Source organism: Cavia porcellus, unplaced genomic scaffold (genome assembly GCF_034190915.1).
Source record: "Cavia porcellus strain 051 isolate PalLab524CR breed Dunkin Hartley unplaced genomic scaffold, mCavPor4.1 scaffold_7, whole genome shotgun sequence".
NCBI lineage: Eukaryota > Metazoa > Chordata > Mammalia > Rodentia > Caviidae > Cavia > Cavia porcellus.
In genome coordinates, this window is record NW_026947490.1 from 80,240,053 (window position 1) to 80,263,985 (window position 23,933).

General features: G+C 36.6%; 1 protein-coding gene across 3 annotated transcripts in view; it reads left to right on the top strand.

Moving 5' to 3' along the window:
* Rev3l (REV3 like, DNA directed polymerase zeta catalytic subunit) overlaps positions 1–23,933 on the top strand; it is a 160,693-nt gene that overhangs the window by 72,938 nt on the left and 63,822 nt on the right. For all 3 annotated transcript variants that reach the window (XR_010048503.1, XM_063252366.1, XM_063252367.1), the window contains exons 4-9: positions 5,245–5,405; positions 10,892–10,988; positions 21,252–21,346; positions 21,869–21,973; positions 22,926–23,010; positions 23,120–23,268. Coding sequence is in view for 2 of the 3 variants with exons in the window: in XM_063252366.1 (XP_063108436.1) it covers positions 5,245–5,405; positions 10,892–10,988; positions 21,252–21,346; positions 21,869–21,973; positions 22,926–23,010; positions 23,120–23,268 (692 nt within the window). In the remaining variant the exon portion in view is untranslated. The remainder of the gene's footprint in view (positions 1–5,244; positions 5,406–10,891; positions 10,989–21,251; positions 21,347–21,868; positions 21,974–22,925; positions 23,011–23,119; positions 23,269–23,933) is intronic.

Here is a 23,933-nt window from a genome sequence, read left to right on the forward strand (position 1 = left end):
ACGTACTCAGGATTGAACCAATTGAGTACAGTACTCCACTGAATTTTTAGCCCTAGTCCCAGGCATAACTAGTGAAAACTAGTTCCCCTGCAGACTCTCCCTGACTTTACCAAAATAGCTTCTTTCATATGAAGTGCCAAAATGATTATTCTCATGTCGATGGAGAATAGTCACTTTTTGGTATGTATGGGATAAACATCAATCCCTGTGAATGCTATCATCTCACACACCCAGTGGTAAGCAAATAAATATTAGCCATTTTTCTCTTTCTTATCCATAGAAAGAATAGAAATGATGTATATTATTTTTTTGTTTGAATACAAATGATGTATATTATATGTTTTTTGTAAATAGCCTATAATATAAAATCTATTATAAATATAATCCTTTTTTCCTTTGCAACTGTAATAATTAAATACTTAACTATGCCCAGTAAATTTGCTTAAATTACATAGTTTGTCCAGTGCCTATCTGGAAATTCTTAGTTTAGTAATGATGATTCATTTATTCCAAAATTTTTTTCCAAACATTTATAGAGTTACCTACAATATTTGGTGTTGTTGGGTGAATAGTGATGAGTAAAGTTTGCATTGTTCCTGCCTTCAGAGAACTTGCTCTCACCACTGACTTAGAGCAGGAAGATCACATATATGGATTTCCCTGTTCTTTCAGATTCGCAAGAGTTTTCACTGTACACGGTGATAGACTAAAGTGAAAGTAGGCTGGGAGGAATGCTAAGAACTGTTTTTTTCAGAAGATGCTCTGCCAGTAGTACTGGGTAAAAAAATAGAAATAAAACAAAACAAACAACTCAAAACACAAAATCAAAAATTGAGATACATTACAGTGAAGAAAAAGAATGTTCTAAAAGAAAATACTTCTGGTTTTTATTATAACATTTAACTCTAATACAATGTTAAGAGTCTAGGCTTTAAAGTCAGTTATCTGCATTCAAAATCTGACTCTGCTATCTACTAGGTAGGTGACTTTAGGCAAGATTTGTAATCTCTATGCTTTAGGTTCCTCATCTTTAAATTGGATTAATACTGGTACACATATTCTGATGATTCAATGAGTTGATATCTGTAAATCACTCAGATTATGAGTGTCATGTAAATGTTAGCTGTAGTATACATGTAAAGTGTTATTACTATGAATCTCATCATTCTCTAGAAACAGTCACTTCTGAGAATTTGGTAGGTGTCCTGTTTTTTATACATACAGGTTATATATGACATGTGATATATACATACCTTCTTTTTAAAATTTCCGTATACAATTGGTATCATACTACAATACAGATCTTTGTCTACTGAATTCCCAGTGTCTAGAATAGCACGTCACATTGTGATGAGTGAATGTTTGTTGGATGACTGGATGGATGAACACTATAGACATCATTTGGGAACTAGCCTCTTTATTCCTGGATCTCTCAGTATCCCTTTGGTATTTGGGAGGAACTGGTTCTGGAACCCTACACCTATTGCTGAAATTGGGTTTAGAACATTTTCATGTCTCTAGTAAGATCCTTTTTGGGTTGGTGTTTTCTGTTATTTTGTTCATTTGTTTTGTTTTTTGCTCTATGGGTTATTTCACTCTGTGTCTCTAAGCTTCAACTTCTTGGCCTACTATTACTGCCTCATTTTGTAAGCCATCTCTTTCCTTTCTATCTTCTATTGTTTATCCTTGTAACTCTTTTGTTTGCTAGGTGAAGCAATCTGGATCTATTTTTTTCACTACTAAGCCTTAGTTTCTGATCACAAGAGAAGAAAAAAATAATCATAAGTTGGTGTTACTACAAATTGATGGTTTTCAGCTTTACCTGGCCCTTTCTTTGCCCTGTTGCACTTCTGCTTTTTTCTTGTTAATATTTCCTTACCACTCTTTACCCTCTTCACTCAATCATTAAGTCCCTCTTACGACCTTGCTTCTTACTTTATTAAAAGGAAATAGAACCTGTCACTTTGGAACGGTGGTTCTGGAAGTATGAAAATTCCTGAAACCCTTCCAGAGGATCTGTATGGTCAAAATTATTTTGATAAAGTGGTTTGCCTTTTTCATTGTGTTCACTGATAGTTGGTAAAACCAATGACATGTTTAAAAAAAAAAACCAACTGATGACTAAAGCCAGAGTAATGGCATTAAAGTAGCAATCACATTTTCCTACCACTAAGCACAGGCTTAAAAAAGGAAAAAGTCAATTTTTAGTGAAAGTATTATGGAAAAGCAGAAGTTGTTAATTTTATTGGATCTTGATCCAAGGATATGCATGTTTGTAATTTTTATATGCCAAAATTGAAAGTAAACATAAAACATATCTGTGTGCTGAAGTACTATGATTACTAGCCATTTCTTTTTAAACGGAACATCATTTTACTTGAAAGAACAGCTAATAAAGTTCTAATGATTTGCATATTTGGCAGATAATCTCTCAAAAATGCATAGAGTTGACCTGTAAATTCAAGGAAAACAACTCATAGTATTTGTTGGTGATATAAGATCTAAACTTTCAAGCCTGGTGTGGTAGTAGACGGTAGACAGGAGAATCACTCAGTTTGAGGACAGCTGGGGCCAAATAGTGAGTTGAAGGCTAGAATGAACTACATAGTGAGACCCTGTCTCAAAGAAAAAAGAAAAAAAATATTGTGTAGAGTAGATTTAAAAGATCTGTATCACTTAGTCTAGTATATCTGTTTTCACAGTGACCTCTGCATGGTGTTAGAGAATGAGTGCGTTGGTAAAAGAAAGTATTTAATATGCAAGGTAGACCCTAGATTCTTGCTGTAATGGAATATGAAATTTCAGCAGTTTGGCTTTCGATTTCAGGTTGCAGCTAACCTTTAAGAAACCAACTTTCTATGTAGTAGCTAATAAGAATATTGACAATTATCTGAAAGGTGTCTTATATTACTCTTTGTTTTTCCAACAACATGTCTGTGATTTTTTTTCCTCGTGTTTCAACCAAAAATATATTGCAACATATTGAGCAGAAATAGATGTTGAGAACCCAGCTGTCTTCTGTTAAAAGATTTGTATGTATATGTGTGTATATGTATATCTGTGCCTCTTAGCTTACCAAATTGTTTTTGTTTGGAAAATACAGTTTTTTTTATACAAATGTTATTTATGGCAGCAATCAGTGTATTTTTAAAATAGTAAATGAGTTTCTTAAAATTTCTTTTAATTTCTAATATGGTAAATATCAGTATGTATAAATCATATAAACAACAACTCTTTGGTGTTCTCAGTAATTCTTCAAGAATGAAAGAGTCCTAGAGCCAAAGAAATTTGAAACCCACTGGAGTAAAGCTCTTCTAATTTCTTGTCAAGGACCCCTAAATTTTTTTTGCATATATTCTCTTTCCTCCTGCCTATTCAGTGAGATTACCCCACCCTACCTGTGAGGTTCAAGATCAGTCATTTTTTTATCTTTTCAAGGACCTTTTCCATCAATTATCCCCATTTCCCTTCCTTACACCATCTAAATTTTAACAAGACAGATGATTGAACACACACATTCAATACTCACAGCTTTTCCTGAAGGATTTGTCTATATTTTGTGCATCCAGTTTCTCAAGTCTCATTCACCCTTTAGTTAACACTAATATGACTTGTTACCGCAAATTTCCAATGAAATAGCTTTACTAATGATTTCTATTGCTAAATCAAATTTGTTGACCTTTTTGACTTTGTGGAAATCTTAATGAAGTCCTCAAATAAGCTCAAATGTTCCCTTTTGTGTTATAAACCCCATTTAGTTTTTTTTTCTCACTGATTATTGATATTTCTGCTGCTTCGCTGATAAATCTTTTAGTATCTGTTGTTGTTCTTAAGGTTCGATGTTAAGTATTCATCTTTTCCCTCTGTACTTTCTCCTTTCTCTGTGGCCTTATGTACTCCCATACATCCATTTTCTTTCCTTAATCTTTGTGCATTTGACTTCTGGTGTATATCAGTAGCCTAAAGTTTTCTCCAGAGCTCCTGATCAATATATCAAACCACCTATTAGATGAATAGGACCGCCCTGTGTTAAAAGAGTGAAGACTCACAAATCAAAGAACATGTGATTTGAACTTTAGCTCTTCTAATTTTTATTTGTGTGATTTTTGCTAATTTTGAAAATCTAAGGTTTAATTTTTTTAATAGTACTGTAACTTGTAATGAGAATTACTTGAGAATAAGTAACCATTTAAAGCACTTGCACAGCATCCAGTACATAGTGCTAAAAAGTTAGCTGTTTCTGCCTGTTAATAAAATTCTTATCTTAATCTTCATTATTTATTTCCAGTATTATCAAAGAAATCTACCGGAATACAGCACTGTATCTAAATATCAGTATGTCAAAAGCTTAGTTTACCCTTATTTCCCCTCAAAAAAAGAAAAAAAATAAAACAAATCCCAAGCAAACCTGTTTTTCTTCCATTCCTCTCTGTTTCAATAAACAAAGCACTACCAGCAAGACATCCAAGCATCACCCTCCGGTTCTCCCTCCCCTCTATATCAGGGAGTCCTAGATCAGTAGATTGGGACTTCCTCATTCCAGCTCTGTCATCTTGGTTTTTGCCTAGTGGCCTCTTCAGTTGTTCCCCCTTAGATGCTTGTGTTCTGTAGCTAGGGAGATCATTTCACCGTGCTGTTCATTTCTCAGGCAAATTACCACTGTTAAGGTCTTAACAGGCTCTAGCCCCTCTTCTCACTCTAGCCCTTAATACTTGGTTACACTCTTTGTGATTCTGGTTCCTAAGTGGGCCGTATTTTCTAGTGATCCTTGACTTGTGCAGTGTCATTTATATAAAATGTGTTTCTCATCTTAAGCAAAAGAGCTGAACCTCTAGTTCTTCCTGTAGTACTTCCTTTTAAGGTCTGGCCTAAGTGTCTGTGTACCCCTGGTTCATATTTCCTCTTCTTAATACTTACACCATTTAAATTATGTATTGCTCATATTCTCCATTAAGATGAAAAAAACCTCAGGAAAGAAAATTACTAAAGTAGTAACATTTCGGAGTAATAATTCTTGTTTCTTTTTTTGGATTTTGATGTAGTCCTTGCAAAATTATTTCTGTAGTGTTTTTAAAGACTTTTTGACATTTTGATTTTTTTAAACTTTATACTAAAATACAAATTTCCAATAAAATAAAATGGAATTTTTATGTGCTGATAGGTATTTTGCTTGTGTATTTGTGCGATCGTTGTTTCATTTAACATTTTAGAGAACATATATAACCTTTTTTTCCCCTAATTTAGGATATGTGAACTTTTGCAAAGTGGAGCCATAATGAATAAATTTTACCAGCCTCATGAAGCACATATTCCCTACCTCCTACAGCTCTTCATTGATTATAATCTTTATGGAATGAATTTAATAAATCTGGCTGCTGTCAAGTTCCGAAAGTCAAGAAGGAAAAGTAAGGTTAATTTTTAAGTTCAAATAAAGGTTTTGAATCACATTAAATAATCGGTGATTTTTAAAATAATGTATATTTAGAAGATAAGTCTATAACAGCTTTTCTGAACTATTAGTCACCTACTATAGAATCCACCCATGCAGAAAGGATAATTTGAAAGTTTTCAGTGTATTCAGATACACAGTCATTATTGAACGTTTTCATCACCTCCAAGAGAAACCTGGAGGAGTCACCTACAAGTTTTCATGCCTGCCATCCCTAAGCTACTATTAATGTACATTTTTATCTCTATGTATTCACTCATCCTGCACAATTCAGACAAGTGGAATGATATAAAATGTGGGACCATACAGCAGTTATATGTAACACAGTGTTCTTAAGGTTTGTCTATGTAGTAGCATAGCATGTGTCAGTATTTTATTTCCTTTTCAACCCGGTGGTAGTATGTTATTTGGATATACTACATTTTAGTGATCATTTCATCAGTTGATGGACAATTTGTATTGTTTCCACCTTTTGAGTATTGTGAACAATGTTGTTGAGAATGTTCCTGTGGGGCTGGGTTTAGCTATGCAGCACAGGCGCCTACCAGGTAAGCACAAGGTCATGAGTTCAATCCCCGAACAGCCCCCCCACTCCAAAAAAGAAGAATGTTCAGGTACAAGTTTTTGTGTAGCCATAAATTTTCATTTCTTTTAGGCATATACCCAGGAGGAGAATGTATGGGTCAAATGAACTAACATCCTTTTATTCTCATTGAATTCTTTCTCCTCTTTTGAAATAAAACAAAACACCAGCCTTTTTCTTCCAGCCCTCATGTTCTAACTGTTGTAAATTTTTTCTCTCATTGCCACCCACTTGTTGAACTAAAGAGTAACATTTTTTATCTCTTACTTTACCAACTATCTCTGTTCATTTGTTTTCTTTTGGTTTAATTCTTAACAATAAAGAAGTACGGATTAAAAGAAGGAATATGTGGTGCTCAAAGTAACTTTTGCCTAGAGGGCATATATTAATCCTGGGCAGTTTAGAACTTATTTTAGATTAGCTTACTGGATATAAAAGGTGGAAAATCCAGTCCTTCCCGGCAGGTGGGAACACTTCAGGGAGTAAGATAGGGATAGAGCCTCTGGTGGATTCCAGGCCATTAAATTGATCCCAGTCTCAGAAGTGAAACACCTTTGAAACATTTTTTTTTTTTTATTTTTACCAGTACCAGGGATCAAACTCATGACCACAGGCTTGCGAGACAGGCACTTATGCCGCTGAGCTAAATCCCCAGGCCCCTTTGAAACATTTCAATCTTATTTGAATCTCCTGGGACTAAAAAAATTCTCAAATCTTGAATTTGATATAAGATGGTAGTGATATGGTGATACACATTATCTGGCAGAAGGAAATGCTTATTTTCCCTAGAAGAAATTCTCTGTAACTATTTTTTTTTTTTTTTTTTTTAGATCTCAACATTCTTCAGTATAGTATTTCAAATATACTATATTCAGTAACCAATTTAGAATATTTCAATAATACAAGAAAACTATTCTTCATGAGTAAAACCTAGCACATCCACACTGACCTGCAAAGAATGCAGATTCAATTATTAGATGCAGGCTGGAAAACTATTATTGAAATCTTTATCAACTAAAATGCTATTTGTAGAGTTACAATGTACAGTGGTTATGTTCATTAGTGGTTTTATTTGTTTTGCTTTTGTAGTGTTTTAGTAGTTTCATCCTTAGATGAAACAACTTAGGTGCAATAACACTTCTTTTTTTTTTTAATCTTTTTTGAGATGGGGTCTCACTATGCAGTTCAGGCTGGCCTTGAGCTCACTATGTAGCCAGGCTGGTCTCGAACTTGCAACTATCCTCCCACCTCAGCCTCCCTAGTGGCGGGATTACAAGCGTGAGCCTCCACACCTGGCTCAATAACACTTCTTTTACAAAGAAAGTATTTTGTGGTAACAACATGTATTAAATATTACATATTTTAAATGCACAAAGATTGGCACGTTGGAACCAGCATCTGACTCCCTTTAAACCAAAATGATTCATTTGTTGATAACTAAATCTTCTGAATGATAGTAATCTCAAATTTAGAGGACAGAGTTTGTGTTTCTCATCTCAGTGTTTTAGAATAGTGTAAAATCCCCTTAATGAACAAGACTGTGAAGAATGGCTGCCTAGTACATTTATTCTCAGTAGAGAAAGGAACAGGGAAGAAAATAATAGATTACTTTCCGCTGCCTTTGTTCCCTACAGGGATTGTAGCCCCTTAGTTCCCACGCCTCCACTCCCAATCTTTGTGAGGGCTGTGTTGTTCTGTATTCAAGACATAATCATTTTTTGAAGTATAGAGATTTTTAAGTGTATAAATTGACACATTGTCCAATTTCAGCAATTAATATTAAGCTACTATAGGCAACGTTTTACTGAAGAAAGATCAGACACATCTATTGATGAAGCCGAGTAGAACCCGTATTTTTGAAGAGGCTTCATTTTGGCTCATGTATTCCACTTTAACAAAGGTGCCATGATTCAGTGGAGTAACACTCATTATGAAGGTGATGAATTGTCTTTTGCTTTGAAAAACTGTTAAAAGAATGAAAAATAACACGGGAGGAAATATTTGTAAATTACATATTTTACGAATAGTTGAATCAGAAATACATTAAGAAGCTAGGCATAGTGCCATATGCCTCTAATCCCAGCTATTCTAGATATTGAAGCAATAGGATTGCAAATTTGAGCCCAATCAGGGCAATTTAATGAGACCCTGTCTTTAAAAAAATAAATAAATAAAAGAGGAAAAGAAGGAGAACTGAAATAAGGAAGGCAGGCAAGGACGTAGGGCAGTGGTAGGGCACTTGCCGAGCATATACAGGGTCCTGGGTTTAATCCCTGGCACCACATGCACAGCAAAAAAATACATTTAAAGAATTCTTAAAAGTCAGCAAGAGAGCAAGCAGCTCCATTTAAATTGCTCCCAAAGTCAGCAAAGAGAGTATATAAAGGCAGGTTCCTAAAAAGATGATCATACTCAGTATTATCTGTTATTAGAGAAATGTGAACTAACCACAGTAGACCTGTTAGAATGGCTGAAATTCAAAAGACAGGATAAGGAATGCTGGTCAGAGTGTGAAACAGTGGCAGCTCTCATTCATTGCTGCTAGAAATAAAAAGTAGTAGTCCATTTGGAAGTCAGTTTCACAGTTTCTTATAATATTAAATATAAATCTAGTATGACCTAGCATTTGCACCACTGATGTTTACTCAAGTGATTCAAAATTTAAGTTCACTTGAAACTGAATGCAAATTTTTATAGCAACTTTATGCTTAATTGCAACTAAGATGCAACAGGGGAATGGATAAATTGATACTATTTAGTGACAAATAGGAGCTGGATTTGATTCATACCTGGTTTGATATTGTACACCTAAAACTCCAACAGTATGGGAAACTGAGGCAGGAGGATGGTCAGTTCAAGCCCAGCCAGGGCAGTTTAGTAACTTATCAAGGTCCTGACCCAACTTTAAAAGTTTATAAAAGGGCTGGAAATACTCAGTGTAAAAGCACTCAATTCATTCTCCACCCAACCCAAGAACCCTCAAAAAACAGATACTGATTCAAACAAGTGAACATTTAAATCATTTTATTAAGCCAGGGCCAAAAGACTACAAATTACATGATATCATTCATAGAGCATTTGGAAAGAGCCGAAAGCTATTGAAGTACAAAACATTATTAGTTGCCAAGTTCTAGAGAAGAGATTGTTGACTGCAAAAGGGACACAGTGAGAGGGCTTGAGAGTTTACTTAGGAAAAATAGGTTTTCTTTCCTAAAGGGCAACAAAAAAAATTTTTTTTTTTTACTATTAAAACGTGGAAAATGATTTTCTTAAACATTTATATTATAAAGCCTGTTTCATATATTGCAAATAATTGGCACCTTCTTTTTAAAGTCCTGTTTTTTAGAATGAAATGTTTTAGGTTATGGATATTTCATTTATTTTCAGTTAGTATTGAGTGATATAAAATTGAAATATTCCTTTCACAGGAATATTTGGCTTGTTACGAAAGACAGAATAGCCAGGTATGGTGATGCATGCCTGTAATGTCAGCACTCTGGGAGGCTGAGGCAGAAGGATCGAAAGTTTTAGCCCAGTTTGGGCAGTTTATAAGTTTAGCAAGGGCTGAGAATATAGTTCAGTACAAAGACTTTGGGTTCAATTCCCAGTATCAGGTAAAGAAATAGATGAATGAATTTATGTATATAAAACCAATTAGCCAGTCAGTGATTAGGACACTGAATGTGGGGCCTGTGCTTGAGGTTAGTTACTAGCTAGAGTGAAGGGTTTATTCTGTGCAATAATGCTGTGGTGCGTACATGACTAATTTTCAGATTGTAAACTATTTCACTGTACTCTAACTGTATGATTAAGGTTAATGTCACCAGTGATGTCTTGTGAATACTGTGTGTCCTCTCAGATTATTTGTGAAAAGGGGACTTCATCTCTGGTATGTTTTCCAAAAGCCATTTTAATCAGTGAGAAAACATCAGACTTAGACTGAAGAGCGTTCAGTATCAAGGTCACGAAGAACAAGGAAAGAAAGAAATAGGATTAGAGGAGATGGGGAAACATAGCAATTAATTGATGGTAACTACTTGGATCCTGAACAGAAAAAGTATATTAAGTGGAGAAACTGGTGAAATTTAAATGCAATGCATAGTGTGATTAATAGCAACCTTCTGTTACTTTCTTCATTGTGTCACAGTAACATAAAATGTTAGATGTAAGAGAATAAGCTGACTGAGTATGAACAAACTGTACTACTGCAGCTTTTCTTTAAATCTAAAATTATTCTAAATGAAAGGTTATTGGGGGGAAAAGGAAAACAAGTCACCTATCAGTGTCAACTCTAGTTGTGAATTTAAAGATTGAGGAATTTGGACCGGGGATTTAGTTCAGCAGCATAACACAAGGTCATGAGTTCAATTCCCGGCACCACAAAAAAAAAAAAAAAAAAAAAAAAAAAGATTGAGGAGTTGCAAAGTTTGTAGAATATACACAGTGAGTATTTATAGAAATTTTTTTCTCTAATAAATAAAAAGCATGAGAAGTTTTAATTGAGATTGAAACTTTTTTTCTTTTGCTATACTAATGTAGGCAAGTGTGTTACTGAGTTACATCTTAAGCCTTTAAATGCAGTTTTAAGCATACGGTAGCGCATTCAAAAGTGTCACACTTTGATTGTACTAATGAAAATATAGCCATTTCTCCTTCATGTGCAGATATTACAAATACTTTCTCTTCTTTTCCCCCCAACTCTTAATTTCATCAACTGTATATACATATTCCTATATATGTATGAATTTTTAGCGCATAATTTTAGGAACCAGTCATACAGGTTGTATATTATTTTACTTAAGGGATAATTATATACACAATAAATGTGGGCTTTATTTAAATTTACCTTTTATTCCTAGGTGATACATTGACTGCAGCTGGGTCACCCAAGGATCAGTTATCAGGAAATTCCCTTGCCGGTACTTTCTTTAGGTGGGAAGAAGATAAAATACCAAGGTTAGTTAATGTTATAAAGGAAATGAAAACAATATATATGTGTATATATATCTATATATTTCAGCATATCCTAATTGTAATCTGAAATCATTGATTAGCATAATTTCTTAACCTTTTAATATATTGAGTCTTATAAGTTAGCCCCCAAAGCAAGTCTCTATGTTAGTATATTATGTGGAATCATAGATTTAAAAACCAGACCATGAAAATACACCCAGTTGATAATATGAATATGGGGTAGAATGCTATACTTCTCTCTGGCATCCATCTCCATCATATATTCTAAATTAAGATCTTAAATAGTCAGTAACTTTATCTATATAGAAATAAAGGATTTCTGTATTATACCACATAGCATTACCTGAAGGTGTCTTGACCATTTTATTGGTCAGTTGAATATTGGTGAGTAGTGCTGGTTTTTCTCTCTTCACTACATATGTTACTTGATGCTTTTTAACCAGAAGAATGCATGGTAGGGAAATGTTTAGTTACATGGCTTTATAATAAGAAAACGTGAATTCACTTCTCAGTTGGACAAATCTAAAAGTAATTGTTTAATGCTCAATTTATATAGTGTCAAATGTCTAACATATGCTTGACAGACTATCTGTATTATAGAACAACTTTTTAATACTTAAAGAATCTCATTAAATTATAGAATAAAGTTTTTAAAGACTTTGAAGTAATGTTGGAGGCCAATGACTTGGTTGTGCTCAGTGACAAGGTTCAGGACTGTGTGACAAACATTCACTTCTTAGTTCCTTCATTCTGCCAGACACAGGGGAATTGTTCTGATACCACTCAGTGAGGTGATTACACACACTAGATCCTCTAGTCTTCAAGGTTTTGTATTTACTGGCTTTCTTTTGTTCTTGATCAATTAAAGTTAAAGCTTGCTTGTGCTTTGAAGGCCTCTTATAACAAACGTCTTTCTAGGTAGGTCATGAGACTAGTAAAGTTACACAGATTATCTGTTCCATAGGAAATTTGTTCCATGCTTTTAAGAAGCCTATTTTATTATAGTGGTTCTACAGGAGCTGTTGGCATAGCTCAGTAGTAGAGTCCTTACCTAGTATGTGCAAGATCCTAGGTTCAGTCTCCAGCACTGGAAAAAAAGGTAAAGTCAAAAAAGTAAAAAGAAAGAGATTGAATTATGAGCAAAGATCTGAAGAGGCAAACCAATAATGTCCAATGTTTTACCATAAATACTCTGCTAAAGTATTTTGGTCTCATTTCTATCAGTAGTAGCAGTTTATTCTCATTACCTTTTTTAAAAATATAAATGTTTAATTTTCTGTTACAAACATATTATGGGCAAGACAAATAGCAGAGTTATGAAAAGGTAGCAGTACTAAGTCAGCAGCTCTGCGAACCGTACTCTTGCACAGAATAAATCACCATGTGTTGTGACCCTTCAGGGTTATTCACCAGAGTGATAGATCCACAAAAATCAAGAGTTTGTTGTGGCTACCACTCAGAATGATTTGGAGAGTACTTTTAAATTACTGGTGTTTCAGCTTTCTCCTCAATAATTCTAGTAAATATCTTTGGTTAAGCTATGAACAAAAATGTTCAGAGAGGTACAGTTGCCTAATTACCATGTTTTGCTTATGCCTTTAATGACTAAAATGATGGTCTGCATGTATTTGATGACTCATTTTTTTTAACTCACATTTTTTTCTATTTACTGGAAACAGAAATTTAATTCTATTGAAAGGGGGTGCCATATTGGGGTTTAGGAAGGTTGATGAGATGATGGTTGATGCCCATGTAGAAGCTGGTACCAGGTGTTTCAGCCAGGACAACTTTCTCATTGGGGAATCCCCATATCTTAGACTGGAAAAACAAAGAGACCAAAGAGACAAGGTGTTACGAAAAGGGACACCACTATCATATTTAAGGACCCCAGGAGAAGTAGAAGTAAAGGTGCTTTTGATTTAAATATGCTGTTCCATCAGGACCGCGGTAAGGGAGAATTCTGAAAAATAGTGCGAGGTTAGGAGGAGTGAAATTATGAGAGGTGATTATTTTTTCCCATCTTAAAAGTAAAAGTTAAGAGTGTAGGTAGGTAGGCTTGTCTCTGGTCCAAGAGTTGAGCTGGAAAGTATAAGAAGGGTGGGTAAGGCCATGGCTGTGTCACTATAAGGGAGATAAAAGCCTAGGCCCACAGGGATCTCACATTTGACTAAACAGCTGAGAGCAGAGAGAACTAAGACAGTTGTCACATAAAACAACATGAAGACAATTTTACGCATGATGTGGAGTCTTTTAGGAAAGACTGTCAAGAGTCCTGCTGTAAAAAAGATAATTAATAGAATGTAAGGAATTAGGAACCAAACTGGACAATAAAACATGACTTAGCCTGAGAGTTGCGGCTGTGAGGCCTTGATGAGATGGAGATGGGTGGGAGATAGAAGATGAGATGACCAGTCAGGATGGTTAGATTCCGGTTGGGAGGGCACCACTTAATCTTGAGTGATGTGAAACCAGGATGGCAGTCCAGCAACTTTGACTGCTGTTGGGGATGCCAAGAAGACTAGGCAGGGGCTGCTCCACCTTGGTTATAGTCCTTGGGATGATTTCCTATAACAGGACTTTAGTAACTACATCAGCAGTCTCCCTGGTTGTAAGAAAGACTTTTATCCATCATGAAAAATTATAAACAAAGGTAAGACGATATTTGAGAGTTTTGTGGCAAGGTATATGTGTAAAACCTACCTGCCTGTCCTGATGAAGGTTGTGTCTGTGAAATTGATGAATAGAAAACGAAGGGGGTGGTATGTGTCCCTCATGGGAGGTTTTACTATAGAGATGACAGGTAATGGAATAAAAAAAACATTTTTAAGAAGTATGACTGTAAATGAGTGGTGGAGGGAGGGATATGAGAGAGCATGGTATAAGGGTTTGGCACCATGGGGTGGATTGGGGTAACGGCATTATTGACTACCCTAAGGTCCTGCACTAGACGATAAGACCCATCAGACTTGAGTACCAAGAGAATGGGAATATCATAGGGTGAATGGGTAGGTTTAAGAAAACCATTGTCTAAAAGGCGCTTAATTATGGGTTTAAGTCCCAGTAAATGTTTGGGAGCTGTGGGATATTGGGAAACAAAAGGAAAAATTGAAGGATCCCTGAGATGAGTTAAAAATAGGCATGGCATGGATAGTGCGGGTGGGATTGAAAGTATCCCAAACTATGGGATTGACCAGAGAAGAAGGAAGGGGAGGGGATGACTTTGTGGAGCACTGTGAGGGTGTTTGGAGGACTAGAGCTGTGGGGAGGGAGAAGGTAAAGGAGAAGTTAAGCGTTTGAAGATTCCTACCTAAAAGGGGTGGGGGGCATGTTGGAATTATTAGGAAGCTATGGGTAAAGAAGAGAGTCTGGAACCTGCATGGAATAGGCCCTGTCTGTAAAGGCTATATAGGTTGGCTATCAACAACAGAAACTGAGGACTTAATATAATGACCTGAAAACTCAGGAAGAACATTATACATGGCCTCTATATCTACAAAGTACAGAAAATGTTTTTCCTGAGACCTCCAGTGGGTCTTGGGGCTCTGAGAAGGATACCTTAATGGAGGGCTGTGGCCCCATCAGTCTTCAGCAGCAAGTCCAAGTAGATCAGGAAGTGATGAATCCGGTGGTGATGAGATCGCCTGTGAGGGCAAGGAGTTAGAGGATGGCCTACCCACTTTCTGGTGGCTAGGACAGTCACTCTTTCAATAGCCCTTGAGTTTGCAATAAGGGCAAGGCCCCAGGATAACACCGGGGTTGAGGGGTACTCTCTTGCCCAATGTCCTTCTTTGTTGCACTTGAGGCATGGTCCGGGAGGGGTTCAGGTAGCTCCACCTTGTCTCAGTTTACCTGTCTCAGAGCTCCAAGTGTCACTGTTAAAAGATCCGATTGTTATTTTTCTTTTAATTTTAAGTCTGTTGTTGAAAACCTGAAAAGCCATATTAAGAAGGTCTTTCTGTGGGGTTTGAGGGCTAAGTTTAGCCTTTTGTCTTGGGATCTGGCCGATAGTGGGAGGTGTCTGTCTCCTCCCCAGTCACAAGACATCTGGGTTTTATCTTGAGTTAGGGGTACAGCTTTTAAGTCTAAAGGAGACAAAGGCAAAGAATCAAGTATGCAGGAGTCAAATAATATAATTAACAGGGAATTTATGATTTTAACTTTAGTAATGGTTTCCCATAAGGAGGATAAGGTTCAGGGAATTTTAGAAATTGACATGTCATTCATTTGTCATACACACATTTAGGTTTTACAATTGTGTAAGTACCTCCTGTGCTATTAGAATGTCTAATGCCATCTGATTTTTGGAGGATGACCTATTTTATTAATTTACCTTTTTATTTAGGAGAGAGATCAGCTGTGGTATCATGTAACACCAGTTGAGTATAGTTAATTGTGGCCTCCATATGCATCATATAACTTTATTTTGGAAAAGATCTGGTGGATCCCAGCAAAGGAATCCTGAAGGAATTTATAATTCTCTCTTAGTTTTAGTTGTTGAACATCTAGAAGATTGATAACAGTACAGTGTAGTAGAGGCAGTAAGCTTAACATAGAACATTAAATGGAATTATTATTTTTATTAACCATGGGTGTTTTAATATTTGAGCACTGAAGAAATTTGTGACATTGTTTGGACTGCTCACTATTTAAGCATCTGTAAGTATAACATATACATTACATGTTCTGTTTAAAAATCATCATTTGACTAGTGACCTTGTGTTGGTGTGATCTGAATCTCCTGGCTGGACCACAAGAAAAAGGCAGATGTCTGGATCTGAAAGAAAACACTTGTCATCATAAAAAATCCCTATTTTATATTTGAAGGCATGAATATACCATCAGATCAGCAATAATGAATTGTCGTAGTCATATGAACTTAGTTGAAGTGTCTCCCATAAGGCTGTGGAGATTATTGAGGCCTCCAATTAATGAACAAGAGCTGGTAAAAATTACCAGGTGGGGGCTAGGGATTTAGCTCAGTGGCATAAGCTCCTGCATTGTAAGCAGGCAGTCGTGAGTTCGATCCCCGGTACCGATAAAAAGGAAAAAAGACAAAAAAAATTACCAGGTGGCCACTTTTTTATTTATTAATTGAAGTCCTGTCCAATGTCTCCTCACCCCAAGGGATTTTGTTTAACCAATTCTAGCATCATTTTGACTAGCTGGCAACCTAGGTGGAAGCATGTTTTAAAATCTATAACCCAAATTAATGTTGATTAAATGGTTTGAAAATGCAAAAGAAGAGGAAAAAGATTGTTGTGCTCAAACAAAAATGAACAGCTGTTTACAGAGCAGGCAAATGGACAGATAACATATATAAACTGACAATCATCTTACAAAATCAGAGTGTATTCAAATAGATTTGGCCAGTTTGAACTATAATAGACTAGTGTGAACCTTTTTGTAGATCAGTTGATAGCAATCTCTTGAAATAAGAATACCAAAAAAGAAACATAGTTTATGGCTAATCTGAGATAGGTCAGAAAGGCAAAAAGAAACATGAACATTAACTAATCCCTTGGGGCCAGCCTGTTCCCGAAGTAAGAGTAGAGATCCAGGCTGAGAAGGCTGTGGATTAGATGGCCACTGAGAGGCCAACAGGCAGGCGTGTGTGGGAAATTACCCAATGATTGGCTACAAAACGGCTGCTCGTCACCATGCGACAAGGAAACACAGGCTGTTGGCAGGTGTACTGTGAAATCCGCAGCAGCCTAGTGCTGTCGGTAACACAATGAGGGAGCTTGAGATGGCAACTGGTCATCATGTGACCTGCAGCAGGATGGCTGCTGCTGATCACATAAGGGGCCACAAGGGTCCACAGGGTGGCAGCCGTTGACCGTGAGTTCTGTTGCAAGATGGTGGTGCACTGTCACTTGGTGGAGGGCCGCAAGATGGCAGCTATTCTTCAGGCGAGCTACAGTAAGATGGCTGCTGACAACCATGTGGCCTACCAGAAGACCGGAACGCATGAGACCACATATGGTGAGCTGGCGGAGAAAATGGCAATGCAGGGGAAGGGCACAAAGAACTGTCTAATGGAATAGATGGCTCAGGTAGAGGGGATTGAGAAATTGGAGACTGGGGAGGGAAACTAAGGGAAGGATTAGAGGCTATTGGGGGTGAGGAAGGGGGAGAGGACGGTGCAGGGGGCAAAGAGGAAAAAGCTGCAGGATTTGGTATGAAGGATACAGGGGAGAAGCCATAAAGACAGGAGCCCCATCATCCAAGGGATCCAGTGGAGGGGGAGGAAGAATTCCTGGTGGAGCAGAGTGAGCCAGAAGTATTTGGCCATCATGTAAGACAGAGTGAGAGAAAGACACGTCCTTAAAGTGAAAAAGGCCTAAAAATGAAAGGTTTCTGCCAGTTTTCCACCATTGTAACAAAAGCATAAATAAAAGATCAGCTTTTTGGTTTTTATAGCCTTGTGGCCAAGAGCACCAAGGTTATGAACCAGGCACCCCAGAGGTGTGTTTTTTCGGGAGACAGGAAATGGTCCCCATGATCAAATTATAAATGAGCTGAGAGAACAACTTTGTCTCAGGATATAAGAGCTTTAGCTCCCCTCCAAGGAACATGTCAGTTGTCCTGGGTCACACTTATCAAAAGAGATCCACACCAGTTTTGAAAGTGTGACAAGGAAAGTTCCAAGACCCATTCTCCTGGGCTGGTCACCAATGAATGTGGGGTGGGGTCCCAGGGAACAGAAATCACATTTTCGCCTCAGGCTGTACGGCCTAAGGAGCATGAAAACTGATATCCCTGTTCAGGGAAGGCAAGATGGGTTTTTTGATGCAAGCTTTCCAATTTTAGGAACAGAAAACCCCTGAGGGTAGCTCATCTGTGATCAATGAGGAATATCCCTGTTGCATGTAGATTAGCTATGTCAAGTAAAGAGCCTAGAGGAAAAAAAAGATGATTCTTAGGCAGAGGAGCTCCAACTGGGAGGGATTTAAGAGCTAACACACTCTGCCATCCAAGTCACATGGCACCATTGTGAAAGAGTTTTCAGCACGATAAAAGAAAGAATATACAGTAAGAAATAGCCATTATTCCAAGGACGTGGAGAGGAGTCCATGACCATAGATGGTCTGGGTCCCTCTGACCAGAAGGTGGGGTATGGGATATACATATAACCCTGACGGGGGTGGCACTTAAGGCAGGCATTGATGGCGCGCAAGGAGCTGATTGGAGCTTTCTTCGTATGCAAACAGGAAGGGGAGTTACAATTAAGGCTGAGGAAGAAGCAGGAAGTGGTAGGGGTTCGCGCTTTGGCCTTCCGCCACATTAGACCACCACCATAACCATACAGTACTTTATACTAGAACCTTTTAATCCTCCTCTATTTTTTTTTAATCGATTTGCTCCAGAGTCACTAAGAATGTCCTTCACTTTGGTCAGGTATTGGAGAAATTATTTCTGATTTGATTTTTTTCTAGAGCTTGTTTCATTTGTTTTGTTGTTATCACTTCAGAAAGTCCAGATTGTTCCACCTCATTGCCCGCTTGATTTGCCTTTGGTGAACTGGACATCTGAAGTTACATCTTGTTTAAGTATCTTCTCATTTTGTTGTTGTTGTTGTTGTTTTTGTTTTTAGTTTTAATTCCTGGGTAGATACTTGTAAATCGCCTATGGTGAGTTGCTTTGTAACTAGTATTTAGAACTGTTAGAAAATAACTACTTCTCAGAAGTGCCTTCTAGGTGTAGCTGGCTTTTGGGGTCTGAGTCTTTTGCAAGGTCCAACTGCTTCAATGTATTGAGGATGGGAAGTTGCTTCCTACTTAGCCCAGTTCCTGGTTCTTTGACACAGACCTATAGTATTGTTTTATGATCCTTAGGCAGTCTCAGTCTTGGTACATCAGGAAGAACAACTGGCTAGATCAATTATGTCGCTTTAGCTAAAGTGGTACAACCTGCAGAACAATAGTGTCAAACACAGCCTAGCAAATGACAACCAAAGGTAACTGTTAATTTGCTTTTAACTGTATGAACCACATTTGTGATTATGTAACAAAATCTAAAACAAACCAGAAAATTGTATGCAGTAACTAAACTCTGATCATGACAATTTTTCCCTTAAGCAAGAAAATTTAAAAGGGTCAGGAAAAAAAAAGAAAGGAAGAGGCCGAGGCAGGAAGATCACTGGGCGTTTCTAGGCCAGCCTGGGCTACATAGTGTTCTTTTTTTTTTTTTTTTTTTTTTTTCCTTTTTCCTTTTTATCGGTACCAGGGATCGAACTCATGACTGCCTGCTTTCATAGTGTTCTAGTATAGCCTGAACTGCGTAGTGAAACCCCATCTCAAAAAGATCAAAAAAGAAACAAACAAAGAAAACACTAAAACAAAAAATCACCAGAAGAAAGGGAGAGTTTACAAGTAAGGATGGGAGATGCAAGAGAAACACATGAACTTTCAGAACTGGTACAGAGGACAGGAAGGAAAGAGAAAAGGAATAAAAATAAGAACAGAATAACAATAGCAAAACTGGAAATCATGGTTATACTCACATAGAAGAACAGAAACCGGAGAAAGAGGAAGGTCAGGAGGGAGACAGAGAAATAGAGAAATAAAGGAAAGAAAAAAGGTCACTTCAAGGTGTGTCTCTGCTGCCACTGGTAGATAATGTGGGCATACAGAGTCCAAATCCCCCGTAGGTCAATCCCAGGAAGCCAGCAACAGCTCCATGATAGGGCAGAGACAATCTTAGTGAGCCTGCACCCCTATTTCCACTGAAGTTCAGGGTGGCCTTTGGTTGTGAGGCTAGAACAGCCCAGTCCAGCTCAGTCCGCAGCAGTCTCTATGTCCCATTCAGGCCTGAACTTGGTTGGGAGCCACAAGGTGGAAAGAGCAGCTGCTCTGGGCCCTAAACTCAGTTGGCACCTCTCCAAGATGGGTCCTGGCCAAGTGTTCTCTCTATTGGGAAGTCTGACTGGTACAACTCAGCAGCTACTGTGGTCCTCCATGTGCACCACAGTGCTGTACTTGTGTGAAGGTCACTGGGGTTGTAGCGTTCCCCAGGCCTCCACAGTTTCAAGCCACTCCTCCCATGCAGTGAGTCCGACTCAGGGAGAATGTGCCGCCTTGTACTCTTCTTTCTTAGTTGAAGTGTCTGTTTTGCTTTGTCTTTGGGCCTCAGTTCTCGTTTCAGATCTTTCCTGGATCCAGGAAGCCACTTCCCTCCTCCTTCTCTTCCTTGCTTTGCTATACTCCAGTGTTTGGACGTCAAATCTGAGAGAGACGCTTTTCTCTGCTGCTCACCACTCTATCCTTCCCAAAGTCTGGGACTCTTGGTCAACAAATTAGTTTGTAATATCTCATCAGAATTTCCTTGGGAATAGATAATAGAAATGAGGGCTTGCTAATATGTTTCTTTTAAAGCATTAAAAATATTTCAAAGCCAGACATTAAGGAAATATGCCATCACTTTGAAGTAAAATCATAGTTCTCGCCTTTTCATACCAATGTTTAATTTTGGCAGTAGAGCTCAATGTTGGAAGGAGTAAACTGAGATCTGCCCTAGTATGTCTGTTCATTCTGCCAAGCATGGAGAACTATATGGTGTCTTCCTAATCTCATGAGTTGCTCTGGTAGAATAAAATAGTGCTGTTGTGTTAAAGGCTATTAGTGGAAACAGGCCTCTTGTAGTTCTTAGAAAAAAATTAATAAACTTGTGGCCTCATCACTTTTGCTAGATGTGGTCCCACTGTTGAACATTCGCATGGTTTATTCTTACTAAGAATTTAAAAGCATTCCTTAGCCTAGCTACTGCTTTTTCAAAGCAGAAAAAGAATGAGTATTATTTACCTACTTTTTAGTATGTTCACCATCCCTCATCCCTTATTCCATGTTCTCTTCACGTTTGTTGAAATGATGGGTGACGAAAATGGCTCTGGACAGCTGATACAAATATATAAATGTTACATGCATGATTTTTGGTACCTCACTCTGCACCTCTGTTATCCCACTCCATTCTGACTCAGGCATGACCACATGGTGAAACATTAGATATTCCTTATATATAAAATGTAATGAATCAGAATATGTAGAATATACTGCCCAGTGTCTCAGTAGGATTGTCAGTAATAATAGGTTTTTTTATTTTTCATTTTATATGCACATAATTATATCATGAATAATTGTGAATTGATATCAGTTTTTCTGGTAACTGTCTAGACAAAGTCATATATAAGAAATTTCTCATGAACATTGTTCTAACATAATTATTGTATTTTTGATATCTTTTTTCCAGCTCTTTGATATTGGAAGGTGTGGAACCACAGAGTACATGTGAATTAGAAGTGGATGCTGTAGCTGCTGACATCTTAAATCGACTGGACATTGAATGTACATACACAATTATTTTTAACACGTATTTTTATTTGTAAAACTTAATGACCAGAATACAATAGAAATATTACTAGGAAACTAACATATAATGCTGGTTACAAAGTATTTTAAAATTGCTTCTAGGTTTCTGATGAGTCATTTTTTCATTTGAACTCATTGGATAGGTTTACTTAGGTATGTTTACTTAGATGTGCTGGACTAAGTAAAATTACCCAGTATTAAATAATTCAATATACTCTCAGATTATATACCAGGGAGGGAACCCTTAGGTCTGTTTGTTCTCATTAGTTGTTTAAATTTTACACATTTGCTAGGTTTTGGACAATCAAAGGGAAGAAATCTAAAAAAGGGAGTCACACTATAATTGTAGACTGTGGTCGTTTTTCCATTTTATTACACAAAGCAAGTAATTATTTTTCTTAAAAGGCAATATTTATCCAAGTTTAGATTTTTCACTAGGTATGAAGTTTTTGCTTTGACCCCTGCAGTACTGAAATATCTTTGATATTGTGGTTACAGCTCAAATTGGTGGAAACCCTGGCCTGCAAGCCATCTGGGAAGATGAAAAGCAAAGACGAAGAAATAAAAATGAAAGTTCTCAAATTAGCCAGCCTGAATCCCAAGGTATAAACCTAATGGTACTCCACTGATTTTTTTTAAAACTAATTATTTTTTTACCCATTGCTTTTTTCCTGGAAACTAGATCCAACTCTTGAAATTACTTTTAAGTATTCTGTGTGGTTTTGTGTTGCTGTTACTGTACAACCAGTAACTATCTTCATAACTGCCTTCAAAGTATCATTTTACTGTATCTGCCTAACCTGTATTATTAAGTGAACCATTAAAAAGCATGATTCTCAACATGGAAACACAGTTTAGTGTATTATTGTGCTTTGAAAATATAACCCATGAAGTACTGCTTCCAAATTATTTTCTGGGAATAGCATAGTAAGCTCTCTTTAATAATTAAGTATAGGTCTTTGACAGCATACTTATTTATAATTGAATGTTGCTACATTCAAAAAGTATTTGCGAGGGCTCAAATAGATACCACAGATGCAAAAATTGGGGGAGGGGGTAACCAGGAATCGAACTCAGGACCTTGCACTTGCCAGGCAGGCACTTGTGCTGCTGAGGTATTTCCTGGCCCAGTGCAACAAATTTTTGACAATAAAAGTGAAAGAATAAAAGAAAACTCAAAAGGCAAATGTATGTACAGTATTGTAATGTCCAGGACACTAAAAATGTTTTGACTTTTATTTTTAAAATAGAAATGCTTCACAATGGCTAATTTCAGGATATACATTATTTTATAAATAGGGCATCATTTTTCCTTTTCAGATTTAGTTTATAATTATAGAACTTTATTATAAAGTTCTTTTGAGTGCTTAATTTTACAGTTTCAGTAACAACTATTTCTGTTTTGTCTGATCCTATAATAGGGATATATTTAGGTGGTAGTATAAGTGTCAAGAGAAAAATAAGAAATTGCTGTCATTTTAAAAGCTGTTTTAGAAAGGAAAAGTATTCTGTTTGTTTGCTATTACATTTTTTAATACACTTTTGAAATTCAAAGATCGCAGGTTTCTACCAGCAACAGAAAGTGAAAAAAAATTTCAGAAGAGACTTCAGGAAATTCTCAAACAGAATGATTTCTCTGTGTAAGTGGTTATTATTTATAGATCTCAGAACTAATTTTATTCTTGTTATCTAGTTTGCTATAAGTGATATTATATATGATATGTATATATGTATGCTATTATAAAACAGAAAATTATCAGGATCTGTGGACTACAGCGATGGATCTCAAGAGTTCTCTGCTGAGTTAACATTGCATTCTGACATTCTGTCTCCTGAAATGCTTCAATGTACTCCAGCCAATATGATAGAAGTCCACAGAGACATAGAGCCAACCAAAGGTGAGATTTTCTTTTTCAGATATTCAGAAAAATACCATTGTAGACATCTGGTGTCTAGCCAGTGTTCAGCAGAGCTTGCCAGGGTTTTTTTTTCCTCTAAGAAATAAAAAGTGGCTTTAACAAAAGTCCTCTCCCATTCATTTATCCTTTCAATGTCTTTAAAGGTAAGCTGTTTCCTGTAGTAAGTACAAACTGTTAATACATGTGCCTTTGTATTTTCTTTTATATTTGTGCTTACAGTATATATTACTGTTTTGTATATTTTTATTTTTAAAATTTGTTTTTCAGTATGTTTGTGATGCATAATTATATTCATCTTGGGGAGCAGATACATGTACATACATTTTAATCATTCTTATCCTAGAATGTTTTACCTCAATAATATGTCTTCTGAAAGATTTTAATACTTTTTTAAAAAGTCAAATGCACCTAGTTTTAAGTCTCATTATAATACCCTCAATAAGAAAACAATTCTTTTTCCAATTTGCTATCATATAATTTTTGCTATTTTTTTGGTGTGTAGTACTTTTTTTCTCATTACTAATATGTTTTTTACTATCTGTCTTCCTTTGATCACATTATAAATGTGCAATGTATTTTACCTTGTTCCTAAACTTATTGAATCTTTTTGTGTATCAGACCATCTATGAGTGTTGAAAGAATAC